General features: G+C 33.3%; 2 protein-coding genes across 10 annotated transcripts in view; one reads left to right on the forward strand and one right to left on the reverse strand.

Annotated features, from left to right (window-relative positions):
* Nucleotides 1–1,202: 1,202 nt before the first annotated feature.
* Nucleotides 1,203–6,269, forward strand: LOC147403873 (AP-1 complex subunit sigma-1-like). The gene is made up of 7 exons (XM_086439637.1): nucleotides 1,203–1,332; nucleotides 2,377–2,463; nucleotides 3,873–3,964; nucleotides 4,093–4,201; nucleotides 4,308–4,343; nucleotides 5,303–5,389; nucleotides 5,484–6,269. The coding sequence occupies exons 1-7, from the start codon at nucleotides 1,240–1,242 to the stop codon at nucleotides 5,553–5,555; spliced, it is 576 nt and encodes a 191-aa protein (XP_086295763.1). The 5' UTR covers nucleotides 1,203–1,239; the 3' UTR covers nucleotides 5,556–6,269.
* Nucleotides 5,934–16,340, reverse strand: part of LOC147403874 (phototropin-2-like) — a 36,128-nt gene continuing 25,721 nt past the window's right edge. For 6 of the 9 annotated variants that reach the window (XM_086439629.1, XM_086439635.1, XM_086439633.1 and 3 more), the window contains 9 exons: nucleotides 15,749–15,852; nucleotides 13,201–13,250; nucleotides 11,859–11,965; nucleotides 10,577–10,696; nucleotides 10,295–10,346; nucleotides 8,795–8,907; nucleotides 6,906–7,046; nucleotides 6,642–6,742; nucleotides 5,934–6,264 (listed from right to left, as the gene is read on the reverse strand). In XM_086439629.1, the coding sequence (XP_086295755.1) occupies nucleotides 6,644–6,742; nucleotides 6,906–7,046; nucleotides 8,795–8,907; nucleotides 10,295–10,346; nucleotides 10,577–10,696; nucleotides 11,859–11,965; nucleotides 13,201–13,250; nucleotides 15,749–15,852 (786 nt within the window). In that variant the 3' untranslated portion in view covers nucleotides 5,934–6,264; nucleotides 6,642–6,643. Of the gene's footprint in view, nucleotides 6,336–6,641; nucleotides 6,743–6,905; nucleotides 7,047–8,794; nucleotides 8,908–10,294; nucleotides 10,347–10,575; nucleotides 10,697–11,757; nucleotides 11,966–13,200; nucleotides 13,251–15,748; nucleotides 15,853–16,340 lie in introns of those variants that run through there. The other 3 variants (XM_086439632.1, XM_086439631.1, XR_015177621.1) reach the window with 3 other exon arrangements.

Genomic DNA, 16,340 nt, shown 5'->3' on the forward strand with positions numbered 1-16,340 from the left:
ATAAATTTTGAAAAGAGAAAAATAAGCTCAATCAATCCAAAATTGCCTAACTTGAGAAAATCAAATTAGGCTTGCTCAATGAGCTCAACTCACCCAAAATTACTTAAATTGGGCTAACATGAACTCAACCCGAATTTAGAAGTTCAATTTTGGATTGAGCTTGGGTTAGAGCTTTAACTTGATGGTCGAGTTGATGATTCTACAACTTGGGTTGACCTTCCAACCTGCCCAACCCACCCATGTTGCAACCCTACTTACAAGACCTTGACAGAGGGATTTCTTTCTAATTAGTCCCTAAGTTTTAGGACTTCTCTTAATATGTCATTTAGTAAAACTTTTCTTTCTAAACAATCCCAGAACCCACTCCCCACATTTTTCATGGTTGAAATGTCGAAATTACCCTAATTGTTCGAACTCACCAATTTCGTAATTTTTTTTTTGAATTTTCAACATTTCAATCAACTTTCAGAGATTCCATTCAGAACAAAAGGATTTGAGAGGGAAGAAAAAGCCATTTCAAAGATGTTTTTCAAGTATATATTTTGAAGACGTATGTAGAAAGCTAGGATTTTAAAAAAAAATTTCCCTTCATTTTCGGATGAAAATTAATCAAGGTGGTCCTTTTGGTTTGAAATGATTTACAAAAGCTGTTGTGTCAAGTTTTTAGTAGATATTTCTATGCATTTTAGTCGAAAAAAACACAAAAAACAAAAACACGTGAGTTATACCAACATCGAGCTCACCATGTTTAATTGTCGACTTCAACATGTTTAAAAAATTGTCAAACTTGACAATAAAAAGTAACGATCTTAACAATAAATAAAAAGTGATGATCTCGACAATAAATAAAAGTGGTAAGTTCGACACTATGCAAAAATTTTGAAATCTCAATTTCATTCTCCATATTTTGTTATAAATCATCTAAATAAACAAAAAAAAAATTACATCTAAATGTTTATAGTTAAAAGTATATTTTTTTCATTAATCATTCATGATAAAATAAAAAAATAAAAAGCATCGGAAATAATTACAATCATCATTTGAAAACCCAAAGTACGTGAAGAAGATGAGAAAAATGGTAATTTGGATATTTCAAGAAAATTATAATGCGGGATAAGGTTGATTTAACATTAAGAAATAAAAAGTTTATTAAATGGATTATCAAATTACCGCCCAAAATTTAGGTATTATTTAGAAAGAAATCCCCCGTCAGGGCCTTTTAAGTAATTTTCCCTAAAAATGAAACTGTGGGAGCACAAATACTTGTTGGATTGGACAGGGCCTTCGATCTCTGGTTTTTGGAAGGTCAGGCCTTTGATCTCCTCAGCTATGGTAAGCGAAACCGATGTGTTTTTCATTAGATCTCTTATATATTTCTAATTTATTTCAATTTTCTTTTTATTGATCAGGCAATTGAATCAGTTTTAATATTGCTCTGAGAGATTTTTTTTTTTTTTTTTTTGGGATCTATATTATTGGGGTGATTAGATCTCTTCAAAAAAAAAAAAGTCTATATTGAATTAGTGTTTGATTCCATTAATGTCGATCTGCTGAAATGTAATTTGGTTTTAAATCTGGTGAAAAAACGGTAGTTTTGATCTGGTTTTTATTGTTATCAAATGCTTATGCTTTATTTGGATCTGAGAACTATTCCGTTCATCCAAATACAATTTCAATCCCAGATCCTCTCTCTCTCTCTCCCCCTCTCTCTCTCTTTCTCTCTAAATTTCATTTAAAATACTATTTTCATCTGCTGTTTTGTTTTGGTGAGTTTTTGTTTTAAATCTGATTATAAAACCCTAGTTTCTGAATGATTTTGCTGTTATATTCTGCAAATGATTTGCACATGGTTTCTTCCTATGCTGTTTGGAGTTTGAATTTAAAGATAGAATTTTATAATTTTTTTTTGATAAAATAGAGCCAGATTCTGCTATTTTATATTCCTGAATCTGATCTCCTGTAAATGGAGATGTAAAATTGAACAGGTGCATTGAAATGTAGTTGAATATTTCTATTCATTTGGGTTTTCTTCCTTGAGGATTTTCCTGGTACTTGCTTAGTAATTAGAGATAATGGGTGCTTCTTTTTTGCCCAAAATGTGGAAACTTGAGCTTATGTTGGTTAGTGTCATGGATATAGTTGTCTTCCTAACGTCGTACCTTGAATTTTGTATAAACTGACATATCATACATTCTTTTCATGTTTGAGTAAATTATTACTTGTAAAGAATCATTCAAGATCCCTCTAATGTGTGAAGTCGACGCAGTGCTATGTGATTAATTGCTATTTTTGTATTTTCTTTAAATGTACTAGACAATGGAAGCTATCTTTGTGATTCTTTTGCTTTAATGACTTGGGCTTTTGAATTTTTTCTAGATTCACTTTGTGCTTCTCATTAGTCGACAAGGAAAAGTGAGATTGACAAAATGGTATTCTCCATATTCCCAAAAAGAAAGAAACAAGGTAGTTCACTTTTGTGCTTCTTATCATTTGTAAATTTTTTTCATCGTGATCACTTTGAGTGCGAACTTCTCGTATAAGAAATTTTGTTCGAATGCTAAATCTTTATTTGTCTTTTTTTCCTGCATCTTTTTCCAACCAAATTTCTTATTCTATTAATGATGATGGAAATGAAAAACTACCAAATTTCCCTTCTCAATAATCTGTTTTTTATCCTACTAGTTTTATAACAATATTTCCAGTTAATAACAAGTGCGAACCCTGGACAAGGTCTGGTATGCTTGCTCGCATATCAAAACTACATTCCATAGGAGCATAAGGTGATTTTAATTTTTAGGTTTAGAAAGGTGTCATGGTATCTCAAACGCGTGTGGAAGAAAATGAAGGATATCGTATTGGAGGCCAACAATGCCCAATTCAAGGAGTTTGGTAGGGAAAGGAGATTCACTCAGTAGATTGAGATAGGAAGAGATGGAAAGTGAAGCTTTTTCTATTGGGGAAGGAGAGGAAACGGCTCTCCAAAGCTCTTCATGGAGTCTTTTGTGGTAATAATGACACGGTTTGTGGAGAAAATGCTTGAATTTGTCAGATTTAAATCCCAAAGGTTTGAAAGAGAATCCTAATTTTTGAAGGACTGGGAAGGTGAACATTTGAAAGTGTTGCCTTATTTGTTTTTGTTTGTGGACATGGATGAATTTTATGTGTATGGAGGTGGGGCTACAAACTAGAGCTAGCACTAGCCTGGACCAAAATATAGTTTCTAATATCTCATGGGATAATGTGTTAACGAGAAGGGTTGTCGACCTAGCGTTTGGTGGTCTCTGCTCATTCATGGTAGGATTTGATCATTTTCCATTTATCCTAGGATAAACAAATACTACTCCTGACCGTCTTGGGCTGGAGAGTAATTGTTGACGTTGGAGAGAGAGGGTTTGAATATTCTTCAAGCTGAGTGATAACTCGTTGACAGCCAATACGTTTGGCCTATCATGGCCTATCAAAGAAGATGCGGTTCACCAATATGAGGAGTTCTGTGCGAATTAGGAGTTCGAGGAAAATGACAAGTGGGATAATTTAATTGTTGTGGTTGCGGCCTAATAGGGATGTGGTGTAGCTTTCAGAGATTTGTTAGAGCTTTGCTGTAAAGTGGGTTGAAATTATGAATGAAACAAACATATGCAGCTAGGATATGCATTTGAGTTCCTTTATGATTTGGAAGGATTTCATCATTTTCATAATATCAATATTGCTCTTAAGCCGATTATTTAAATATTGCTGATAACTGACAAGTTCTTAATGGATGGCAACACTTAATTAAAAAAAAGGATGGAGCAAGTAGTACTCGAATATTCCAAAGTTGATATTTGTTTACTACATGTTATGGAATCTCACTTTCATGCATGCTTTCCCAGGTACTCCGAGAGCTCAGTGGAGTGATTCTCACACGAGGCCCCAAGCTTTGTAATTTTGTAGAGTGGAGAGGACACAAAGTTGTGTATAAAAGGTATTGCATGGATTTTCACCATCTGATTTCAAATTTTATTACTATACAATCAAATCCTTTTGGAGAGAAATCTGTTTGGCTTTCTTTTGTGAATTGAATAACTTAATTCCCATATATATTATATGTAGATATGCCAGCCTCTATTTCTGCATGGGCATTGACCAGGACGACAATGAATTAGAAATCCTTGAAATAATTCACCATTTCGTTGAGATACTGGACCGTTACTTTGGCAGTGTAGGTCAATTTACATGTGATTCCTAGTTTGAATAAAAGATAGCCGATGTAGCATTCCTTTTGAAGAGATGTTAATAGTGTTTCCTTCTTTTTGCACCCTCATTAGGTGTGTGAGTTGGACTTGATCTTTAATTTCCACAAGGTATGTTCCTTTTAGCCTTGTTTTTTTTGGTCTTAAAAGAATCATGTCCATCAGCATTGCACTATACATCTTGAACATCTAGAATTTGACCATATTTAATTTGGCAACCCTAACTCTTTGGATATCTCACTTTACATTTTAGCCGCAAAGATGCAACTGTTGATTATAGTGCTAGATTTCTGGTGTTGGAAAAACTTCAAGCAATGAACCCAGATGGTGAAATGAGAAAATTCATACAAAAGGTGCTCCATTGTCCAAAACTTCAAACCCTAATATGACACATCAAGCTTTCTGACAAAAAACCCCAACTTTAAAGTGACCAAAATGACATTTTCCTCTTCATCACAAAAACAAAATCTTATAAAAATAATCAAACGAAAATTCTAGAGAATAAACAACATTGAAATATAAATCCTTAAATCACAAGTGACTTCAAATAGTCATACTGTATACTGTTGACTGATTGTATATTTTTTCTTTCTGTTTGGAGGGGGAGGGGGTGGGGCTTTTAGGGGGGAAAAATTATTTGGCAAGAGATTGAAGATAAGGGTGTTTTCAGTAATTTTTTTATCGATATTTTCAGTCATCTTTTAAATTAGTTGTCTCTCTCACAGACCGAGGTCAAGGGGAATATGTCATCAGTTCGGCTTAAAAAGTAGTAAAAAAAGGAGGGGGGGGGGGTACCTCAAAAAATATATCATATTATTGAATTTTGGTTTTAGACTTTTAGTTATACTTTTAATATCATTCTTTTAACGTTTTTTTGTGTATTTTGTCTGCTCCATTTTCTCTATATCCATCAAAATCTCATGAAGGACTCAACATAATACTCATAAAAAAAAATAATAATAATCATAGTAAGAATGTTTCTTCGTAGGGCCTATGGGACTCATGGCCAAATTGACAATTTTTTATAAAATTAAGCCTTCACTCTTAGCATTTGTTTGTAAACTTGGTAGGCGTACTATATATTGGATGAGCTTTTGATAGCCGGTGAACTTCAAGAGTCAAGCAAGAAAACAGTTGCAAGGCTTATAGCTGCACAGGTACACGAGTCATGGTTCATCCTATTAATAATCCCTTGGCTCTAAATGGTGTTCCCATCCTACTTGTTGAATGACATCAGTTTTGATTTGGCAGGATTCATTGGTTGAGACTGCGAAAGAACAATCTAGTTCTATAAGCAATATGATTGCTCAGGCCACCAAATGACGAAGTATCCAAAAGTTTCTTGAAATCATTTATGGAAATGTCTCATGGGCTTTGTTATATCTTATTTGATGTATTACCTACATTTGACATCTCATAATTTTCAAATTGTTGTGATAAAACAGTTGTCTATCATAATTTTGAAGAGTTTACTAGCTCCTCCGATCATTGTCTACTCTACGTCCAACATGATTCCTATTTTTCCCCATTTAATTCTATAATGAGCCATCTCTCAGTTTGAGGAATTATATATTTCTCTGTTGCTGTCAGTTTTTGAATCATCAATGGCTCAAACCTGTGGTTTTTCATCGATGGATCAATGAAGATTGAAAAGATAAACGATCTTCCATACTGCAACCTAGAAGAAATCTTATGTTACCGTTTTCACATAGAACAACTCTTGTGTTTTTGTTATATGTAACTTAAGAAAAACCATTTCAGAGAGTGTAGAGTATTGTAATATCGTTAGGGATAATTATTTTGAAACATATTACAGTGATACTATGCGATGATGGAGTGGGGTGCATCTTACAAACACTGCTAGGAATACACATGGGACCTATATGATGAGGCAGGGCATGGTTTTTTTCTGTTCTCTCCATAGTAATGCTCTGTATTTTTCTGTTTGGTTTACTTGGGTTCCAGTGAACATAGCATCATCTTGTCGGCTGTGATAGACTGCGTTCTCTCGCTTCCCACTGGGCTGATAAACCTGCATCATTGATGTGTGTCAACAAATATCAATGTAAACCTGCATAGGCATAGGCAGTGTAAATCCATGTCCTGCAAGAAGTAATACTTGTTTTAAAACTAATAATCAAATGAAAATATAAGTTCTGCTGTACATTTAGGAACATAACAGTAGTGGACTTTTTTTGAGAGATTCTATCTTCATACCAACTTTTGCTAATGCCACCCCAATTCATATGTAATTCACCAAAGAATTAGCACACATCTTGGGATGGTGTTAGCAAAAGTTGGTGTGGCAATAGTTCTCTTTTTCATATATATATATATTTGGTTTCTTTTTTTCCTTAACTTTATCTATTGATTTCAGAGATTCAATTGGTTGAAGAAATATAGTTGCACCTTCAAAAAAATTCCAACGAGTCTTCCCATTGTATGTCTTTAGCTTTTGAATCCTGATCTTTTCCCATAAATTGAAGAGGCACGTCTAATGGTGGTGGACTCTACATGCATGAAAACAGGTTAGAAACTCGGATACAAGTTTGGTGTTGGCTTCTTCTGTGGACTACGTTTCAGAGACGCAATGTTAAAGCTGTATTTATTTTTCTAGAAACAGTAGGGTTCAAAGTAATGAAAACATACTCAAAAATCAAAATAAAAAACTACCATGCAACGGATGAGAGGCCAATTAATTCCACGGAAGAATGGATGTTGTTTAATATCATTTGCACCACTTATTGAACCTAAACGGTCTGCTGGATCTCTATGCAATAATCCATGGATCAATTGCCTAGCTGCTAGGCTTACCTGCAGAAACACAAAATATAAAGAAGTAGAGCATATCTAACTTATTTTATTGATCGATAAAAATTCAATGCAGCATAATCGACTAAAATTAAAATATAATATATAATAAATATAAAATGAAAGAAATGGATTAATCAGAATTAAGAAGTAAAGCACACTCTAAAACCAGCACGAGTCATGAGGCAGTTAATCTAGGACAAGGAGTGAGGCCCGACTGGTGTTCATTGAGATTTCACTTGAGCAATATCTGGTAAAACAAAGCCATGAAGGATCGCTCCCACATTATGTGATGTGGTCAACTAGGAAATTAGTAAGCTAATTAGGGCAGCGTTTATTTGGGAAGTACATAATCTCAAGTCAATTGCCAACATCGTTGTTGTGTTAAAAAATGGAAAAGTAAAGAGCATTGACTTTACTAATTTAAGCTACCAAGAGAAGATCAAGAAAAAACAGCCGTCATCATGGAGCAAGGGCTGTATTGCTATAAAGTCATACCGTTGGGATAAAAAAGGCATTGATTACTTATCGAAGGTTGGTCACAAGTATGTTTCAAGACTGACTGGGTAAAAGCGTTGAGGCATATGTAGATTACTTGTTTGGCAAACAATTATGTGCAAGATTGACCACCTTTTTGACTTGGATTATCAGTATTCAGGAGGGTGCGTTAGTATGGGTTAGATTGAAATGCACTTTTGTCGTTTATTCTAGGAAGTTTCTAAGTTGCCTAGCCACCAATTGTGGAATTAAAGCCAACCCCGATCAAGTCAAAGAAATGGTAGAAATGCCCTCCCCAAAAATAAGAAAGAAGTTCAAAGGCTACTAGAAAAAAAACAACCCTAAACCGGTTTATCTCAAGGGAATCCGACAAGTGTAGGGCATTGTATCTACTATTTTGCAAAAGTACCATCTTTGTGTGGACAGAGGAATGTGAGAAGGGGGTTGCAAGTTGAAGAGATACCTTGAACATCTATCGATCCTTTAATTGGTTTAGGAGGATCGATCTGCCTCCAATCAAATCATTATCTCATTTTCTTCAATTTATTCTATTTTCATGATCAGATAATCATGTTACGAATCAGGATCATAACAGAAATATGTTTTCAAAACTGTTAAACCCGAAATGGACATAGATAAGGAGAGGAAATTGGTTTTAGGTACTTTGGGGAGTAGATCTAGTGGAGATGGGATGAGGATTGTAGCTCAAACCTTCGAGGATTAGAGCACATGGCTATGGAGTCAAGGGTTCAATTCCTTCCCAGCCAACAACTGGCCTAAAAGGGAAGGGCTTTTCCTTTACCTTTGGGTGTGAAAAATTCTTTTACTGATCGATACCTCCATTAAACACATTTTGTGACTTTTAAAATTCATTTAATCAAATAAGACCTCAATATTATCCATGGATCAAATGTAATTTTCTAAGTTTCTATGTTTGTTTCAGAATATTTTGAAGCATTTATAACGTATTCAATGTAAAAACTTGATTTCTAATTATAACTTCCATTTTAACTACTTTTATTTATTTATTTATCCACTTTTTTTTTCTTTCTATTTATCTATGAATATAAACTAAAATTGAATGATTTAGAGTGAATATTTGTGAACATTCTGAACGCTACATTCCATAGCCGAAACAAATTTTAATCCTTGTTCTTACCACATGACTGGGAACATTAAAGTGAAATGCATTTGATTTGAATGATAAAAAAAAGATAATAAGGGAATTAGCAAATCAAGAAACAAGAAATTACCAGGACACTACTTGGAAATGTGAGGTCTTTATGAAGAATGTTAGCAAATGTTCTCTGCCTGTTCTTTCCCCTAAATGGTGTACGTCCATACAGCATCTCATAAAGAAAAATACCTGCATTCACATAAATAATGTTTAAGGCATGACCCCATGAAAACCCAGACCAACTTAAAATATCTGCCCAACAAAATCAGAGCACCCAAAACAGCACAAAAAAGAAACACTTTATTTCTTGAAAGATGTCGAAGAGGTTTAAATTCTTCATTCCTCTAAACAGATAGGATTCAGATGCCGATGATAACAATCATCCTATGAAAAAAGGTTATATATACACCACACAGTTAATTTTCTTTTGGTTTTAATCTTGATCTGAGTTTTAGTTGTGAATTTCTATGATATTATTTTAAGAACATAAGGTATACACCGTTTATGAACAAAAAATTAGTCAATTAATGCCTGCACAAACTAGGCACATAGATTGCATTCTCTAACATCTTGTGACCATAGTAAAAAAGTTGGAGTATGGGTTTAAAACATCAAGGGAAAACTTCGGAAAAAAACGATAAATATATATATATATATATATATATATATATATATATAATGAAAATTCATAAAATCAACGTAGTATTATCAAATCCCATTTTTTTACGTTTATGAGTCATCAAATTCTATTATATATCAAATCCCACATTGACAAAACAAGAAATTTTTTAATTTTTTTTGTCATGTGAAAAAAACGGAAAAAGCAGGGAAAAAACTGTGTTTTTTTTGTAGTCACAAATGAAAAAGTCATGTTTTTTAGTCATCAGAGATGCAAGTTAAATGCGTTTTTTCAAAAAAAACGTTGTTTTTTGTTAGTATGGTTGTGACTTGTGACATATCATGTATCCTCATGAATACATTTCCTTTTTCAAGTATAGTCATTGTAACTCTAGAACATATAACCATGGAACTTTAAGCCATCTAGAAGTAAAAACTTCTTCATGTTCTGTTGCAATCATGGTGTAAAGTTTCATACCATTATCGTATGTTTCGGCCGAAAATTTTCAATTCTGGCCAAGCCTGGAATGAAAAATTGTCCGCACAACATTGACTATTTTGGTTTGTCTCAGAAATTCTGGGCAGTCTCAGAATGTTTTTGTCGAGACAATTTTGAATTTTAACCTAACCAAAATATTGCCTGGAGATGAGATTTTAAACATTGCACATAAAATAATGGAAAATAGATGCAGACTTTCTAATACTGTACCTAATGTTAAAACCACTTAGATGGCTATGTTTTTACAAAGCTAAGTATCACAGAGTTAATAGCTAAAAATAACATTTTCAGAGGCCTACATGTTATTTTGAATGTGTTTACTACATACTTTTTAATCAATAATAGAATTAGAGCATAAAATATCATCTGCCTTGATGCTCATATTTATGAAATACAGACAAGCAAACAATGAATCGGGTATAAATATGTAAATGCCATTATGAATTCAGGTATTCTTACCAAGAGCCCACCAATCAATGGCGCTACTGTGGCCTGCACCAGTGATAATTTCCTGAAAACAAGTGAATGGTGAGAATTCTGAAGATATTAAGGAAATACTGTATCATTGATAAAATAACTGACAATCGATATTCTATGGTTTTTAGTTGCTAAGTCAGTCCATAACCTCATGAAAACTGAAAAAAAGTCTTTCAGTTTCATTACAAGTTAGAAAATTTCTGAAAGCAAAGTTTATGTGAACCTATATTAGAAAAACAGGGAGAAAATGAAGACTTATCATACAGGAGCAATATATTCTTCAGTTCCAACAAATGAATTTGATTGGGTAACGGGTTCTGCAAAGAAAATTGGAGGTGGTTGATTTCTAGATCTTCTCTTTGCAGGTAATGAGTGCTTTAGAACCTGTAATACCAGAAATAATTTGTAAAACAAATTCAATCAATTCAAAAGGAAACAAATTCAATTCACTATTTGTTGATCTTTTTAACTGGAAATAGCCTCCCTGTTTTTCAAGATAAGTCTAAAGAAGCTGCACAAATATTTGAAGAAAATCCAGAGTCATTTTTTAGGCTTCTTTATCGTTAAAGATTTACATGCAAGGTTTTAGATGTCAATTTAGGTTGAAATTTCATCCAACTTACAAATGGAACTATTTCGATCAGTGTGGAAACATTGTAAAATTTCAGAAATTACAAAAATAATATAAAATTCGGTGGATACATATATAATAGTATACTACTACAAGCAACAAGTATTTGGAGCAAGAAAAGCAAATTCAATATTGTGTACATGATTTAAAATATCGTATAGATTGAATGTTTCGGTTAATGAAAAAACCAATACGGTATCAGCTGATACATTTGATACAAACTGGTACATTCCCGAAACATTGAATGTTTTGGGGCCAATGTTTCGTATCGATCTCGGCTGATACCAATGCGTATCGACCGATACATTCTGATATTTTAAACCATGGTTGTGTACATGCTTATACAATTATTTGGGACTTCAGCTCTCATAGGAAGACTTATGCATTTAAGTAGTCATAATCATGTCAATTAAGTAGATACAATAAAAATAAGTTGACTCATAAACTAAAAAGGTTGAGTTAGGTATGGTTTAACATATTGGAAGGTATCGGTATTGGCCAAGATCAATACGAAACATTCAATGTTTCGGGAATGTATCGGGTATGTATTGGCCGATACTGTATCAGTTTTTCATTAACCGAAATTCATTCGATGTGATATTTTAAACCACGATGATACGTACTAAAAACTTATTCATACTGTATGTTTTTAAATTTTAAAGTTTTATTCTAATTTAGAATACTTTTAACCATAAGGTCTCTAATGAGACAGAGGTGTTAGCTTAGTTTGGAAGGATTAAAGATCTTATTAGACTTAATTTTTAGGACCCTTCAAGTAGGACATTTTTGTTGGTTATGTGGAAGGTGTGCTTACCAATGTTCTATAAAAGAAGGTTGCTCAAACCAAAGGGGAAGCTCCTAATGTAGAGGGAATCAAGCAGAATCAACAAGTGCTTGAAGGGAAAGATAACATACTTGCGGCTTACAGGATGTCATAAATGAAAGATCAAAGTCTGTTAATACAACATGCCCATCCTTTTGCAGCAACACATTTTCAGGCTTCAGGTCGCGGTAAATTATTCCTGTATGACATAAACACGCAAGAAAGAAAAATCATGATTAATGAACTATCTAACACTACTCTGCGTAAATCACCTAATTTTCATCAACATACCCTTGTCTTTTTCACCAAAAGACAGAATAGGCAGGGGTAATTATTGGAAAGTGAATGTGGTGGAGAATGCTAACGTCCTTATGAGACCTTTTTGGATATAATTTTAGACCTTCCAACCATACAATGAGTCATTCACAACATGAAAATTATCATCACTAAAATTCAATACATTCTAACTTTACTACTTATGTTGAAAGCTTAGTTAAATTAATGGTTTAAATACAGTCCCAATTCTTATTCAAGTCAAGTTTTAGCGAAGTATGTCAGAAGGGATTGGAATTTTGTCAAGACACAGACAATTAACCATATGACCAGATTGTATACAATGTTATCCATATGGGCTCCACAGGTGAGAAGAGTAAGAAGAGGGAATTTCTCTATCCTAAATTGTGTTAGCAAGGAGGTTAATTCTTTTACAACACCGAGGTTTAGAATGTGGCCATGAAAGTCCATGAGTTTTTTATAAAGGTTGCAGGATGGGAAATAGAGGTATCACAACTCTGGGAAGATAAGTGGGTGGAGTGGAAAATTTGTGAAATATTTAGTGCTAATCAAAGGAATTCCAATGCAAGTGCAACCATGTTTCTCTGGTAGTATTTTTTATTCATCATTTCAGTTGTAATCAATGCAGCTTTTTTTATATTGGTCTAGTAGTATCTTCTGTCGAGCTTGTTGTTCATATCTATTTGATCTTCCTTTTGTCCAACTTTTTTTATATTCATCATTTCATTGGTAATCAATGCAGCTTGATTTTATTTTAGTTAAGAATAACAATGTAAGGAGATTCTGTACAACATTGTTTTTTTTCCCTCTCAAGTTGGAAAAAGGGATATTTGTTTACAAATCACAAGATACCTGTATTAGGAATCATTACTACATCAAAATAATATAGTGAAAGCTACACATGTTTTCAACAAATAAAAAATACATAAGAAAACATTATATGCAAATAAGAAAATTTAACAAATCATCAAGACTTCAGTATTCTTAAACTATAGCTACTAGGAATATCTGAGTGATGGTTATGTTAAAAGGATATGGATTCTAATGATAGAAGGTTTTGGGAAGATTTAAGAAGATAGAAATAATAAAGATTGCTATCCTATAAACTAATCCATGAATAATTCTGAACTGATACAATACCTAAACAATGAAGATATTCCAAGCCAATGACAACTTCAGCAGCGTAGAACCTAAGAAAGTTAACACCAGTCAAGAACAAAGTTAGTACATATTAATGTATCTTATCAAAGAACTTTGTTGCTTCAATTAAGTAAACAACAAAGATTGCGAACTATTTCATACTCCGATCTATTTTTGATAAGTAGATATGAGTATATTAGAAAGGATAAAAGCTTTAAAAATTCAAAAACCATAGAAGGCAACTTAATAAGGATTAAAACTGAAAAGACAATAGCAACCCCCCCACCCCCCTTCCCTTTTAAATAGAACCTCATCTAAATACAAAATTATCATAGAATAGTCCTTAACAAACATTGAACTTTAAGGGTCTGTTTGGTAAGGTGGAATTATGGGAGTTAGAGTTGCAACTACCAAAGGACTACCCACCGCACCCAACCTTTGAAATTGGGTTGAGTGGTGACTTTCATCGAAAAGGTAAGGAGTTACAACTCTATCAGCATCTGTACCTCCTAGGACATCTAATCCCAACCCTATGCTCATGTACCAGGTGTTTCCCATGCTACCATCTGATGATCGAGGCCAACATTATGTATCATGTACCTTGTGATTTCTCCAACACCAACCAAACTCCAGTGGACAACCAAACATTGGAGTTCATTTCAAGAATTGCTGCCAACTTTAAGTAATTTAACTCCACCTAAACATATCCTAATAACCATTTCAATATAAAAATTTGAATCATAAGACTAAGGGTATGTTTGATAACAGCGTGTTGCACGTGCTAGTTGTCAACTAGCGAAAGTTGAATGATTTCATGTGTTTGGCATGGCCAACTTGCGCAACTTATCAACTCTCCTTTTCAACATTCATCCTTAAGGATGAATGTTGAGAACTCTCTTGTGTATGGTGCCCTTTCAACTCACAGTCATCTTCTTCCACAACACAAGTAACTCCTCTCTCTCTCTCTTCACATCCATCACCAAGCACAATCTCCTCTGGAACCCTAATGGATTTTAATGATAAACCCTAATTCAAACTACTCTTCTACCCTATAAACCCTAATTATAACTCTAATTTTGCAAATTGGGGAAGAAACATAGGTTGAACTATCAAACTAACCATTAATGGTTGGATCAAAGCATCTTCTTCTTTTCTATTTGTTTGTTATTGATTTATTTTTTTTTTATTTTCCACCTTGCAATCCAAACACATGAGAGGGAGAGAGAAATCCCTAGTGCTAATTGTGTTCTTGCTTCCCTTCTTATGCATCGATGGCCCCTGGAGATTGGAACCAATGAAGAGAGGGACAAACAGAACACAATTTTTGGTTGAGTAAGGCTAGCCTTACCTAGGTAGTAAGATAAATCTTACTAAGGGTTGTTGAGTTCATCTTTTTGCATCCAAAAAACATGATCCGATGCCACAAGATATAGAAGACAAAATTCCAAGATCTTCGAAAAAAAAAAAAAAAACTTATTTTTCACCGTTAATTTTAATTTTAATATGGGAGTTCGGTAGCCATCCATTTTCAAAACATTGGATTAAGCCCAGAAAAAAAAAAAAAAAAAAATATATATATATATATATATATATATATATATTTTTTTTTAATTTGTTTGTTCGATCAAAGTTTTTCCATGAAATTTAGAGGACTGTGGTGTTGGATTTGCCAATTTCGTAATTCATTTGAGCTTAAAGACCTTATCAAGATTTGAAATTTTACTAAGTTAGTAAGTAAAGTGTTTTCCTTTATTTATTTATTTATTTATTTTTTGCTTCTTTGCTAACCAAACACCAAAGTTACTATTAACCTTCCATCTGAACTTTTGCAAGTTGAATCATTAGAAGTTCAACTCTCATGCCTAGCTCTCCTTTTCCAAACATACCCTAAAGCTTGCACTCGTTTTTCTTTCCTTTTTTTCCATCATCTTTCCTAAGAAAACCATATCCTCGACATTTGTTAAACTTCAAATTGGTATCAAAGCCTTTCCACATCAAATATGTGCAACGAAAAGGTCTTTCAACTTCTACCTACTGATGACATGGATGACACCAACCATAAGCCATACTAATGTCATCAATCAAATGAACACATTTCTTTGGGAAAAATATATGATCTCGAAGGGTTTCTCCCGATCTATCTTTTTTTGTAATTTTTCGAGTTCATTTGAGTCATTTTCTTTATTTTTCAAAGAAAACTGTAAAATATTGCCCTATTATGTCAATCTTAAATCTCTTTCTTATGGGATTGGATTAGTGAAGTTATATACATGCTTTCAAGATATTTTAGTACTAAAAATCCAATGGAAGCCTACGTTTTGCATTTCATTGAGTTTTGGGGGAGTTTGATGATAAAAGGATTGTCTGACAACGTATTATAGTTTGTTTTCATCCTTTTTTGTGCTTTTTTATTTTTTTGGGAAAAATGTCAATAATTTTTAGGGTAAATTAGTAGTACCCCTACTCTGTTTATATCAATGATATGTGAAGAAATGTACTTCATTGGAGTTCCAAAAATCATGGAATAGTCGAGTACACATTGAGGTACCTTGCTGATTCCTCTTTGAAAATCTTCATGGGTTGCTTGTCAAGCAATGCGAATAGCTCCCCACCAGGACAAAAATCTGTTATCAAACAAACGTGTGTAGCAGTCTGAGGAATAAAAAAAAGACATTAGTATTTTTCATATAAAAGAAGAAAGGTTCTCTCTTAAAATATAGCAAGGCCAATAAACAATATCAAAACAAAATTAGTTGTCCAACCAGGTTAGTGGGCAGATCAATCTGACATTATAACATCAGTAGCTAACAAAATTTAAATATACAAAATAGGCAAGTTGAATTTCAATGAACATATAAATCAACTGGAAATCAACGGATAGGAACTCAATATTAAAAATTGAGTATCCCTGTTAAATGCAAACTAAAATATAAAGTTCAATCTTCAAATAAATTGTACTACAGAAGAAGTATGAAACATGAGCCTTCACCATGGCATTGATCAATGTAAAGCTCTTAGCCATGTCATCTATTTTGAATTTTATGACTGAAATTGAACAGTTAAAAAAGAAATGTGGTACTTTTATTGAAATGTAATTAAATCAATGGTCTAACCGTTGCCTCTCTGTCACTAAAGGTATT

The sequence above is a fragment of the Akebia trifoliata genome, chromosome 4 (assembly GCF_017979445.1).
Source record: "Akebia trifoliata isolate Shusen 1 chromosome 4, ASM1797944v1, whole genome shotgun sequence".
In the NCBI taxonomy this organism is placed as follows: Eukaryota; Viridiplantae; Streptophyta; class Magnoliopsida; order Ranunculales; family Lardizabalaceae; genus Akebia; species Akebia trifoliata.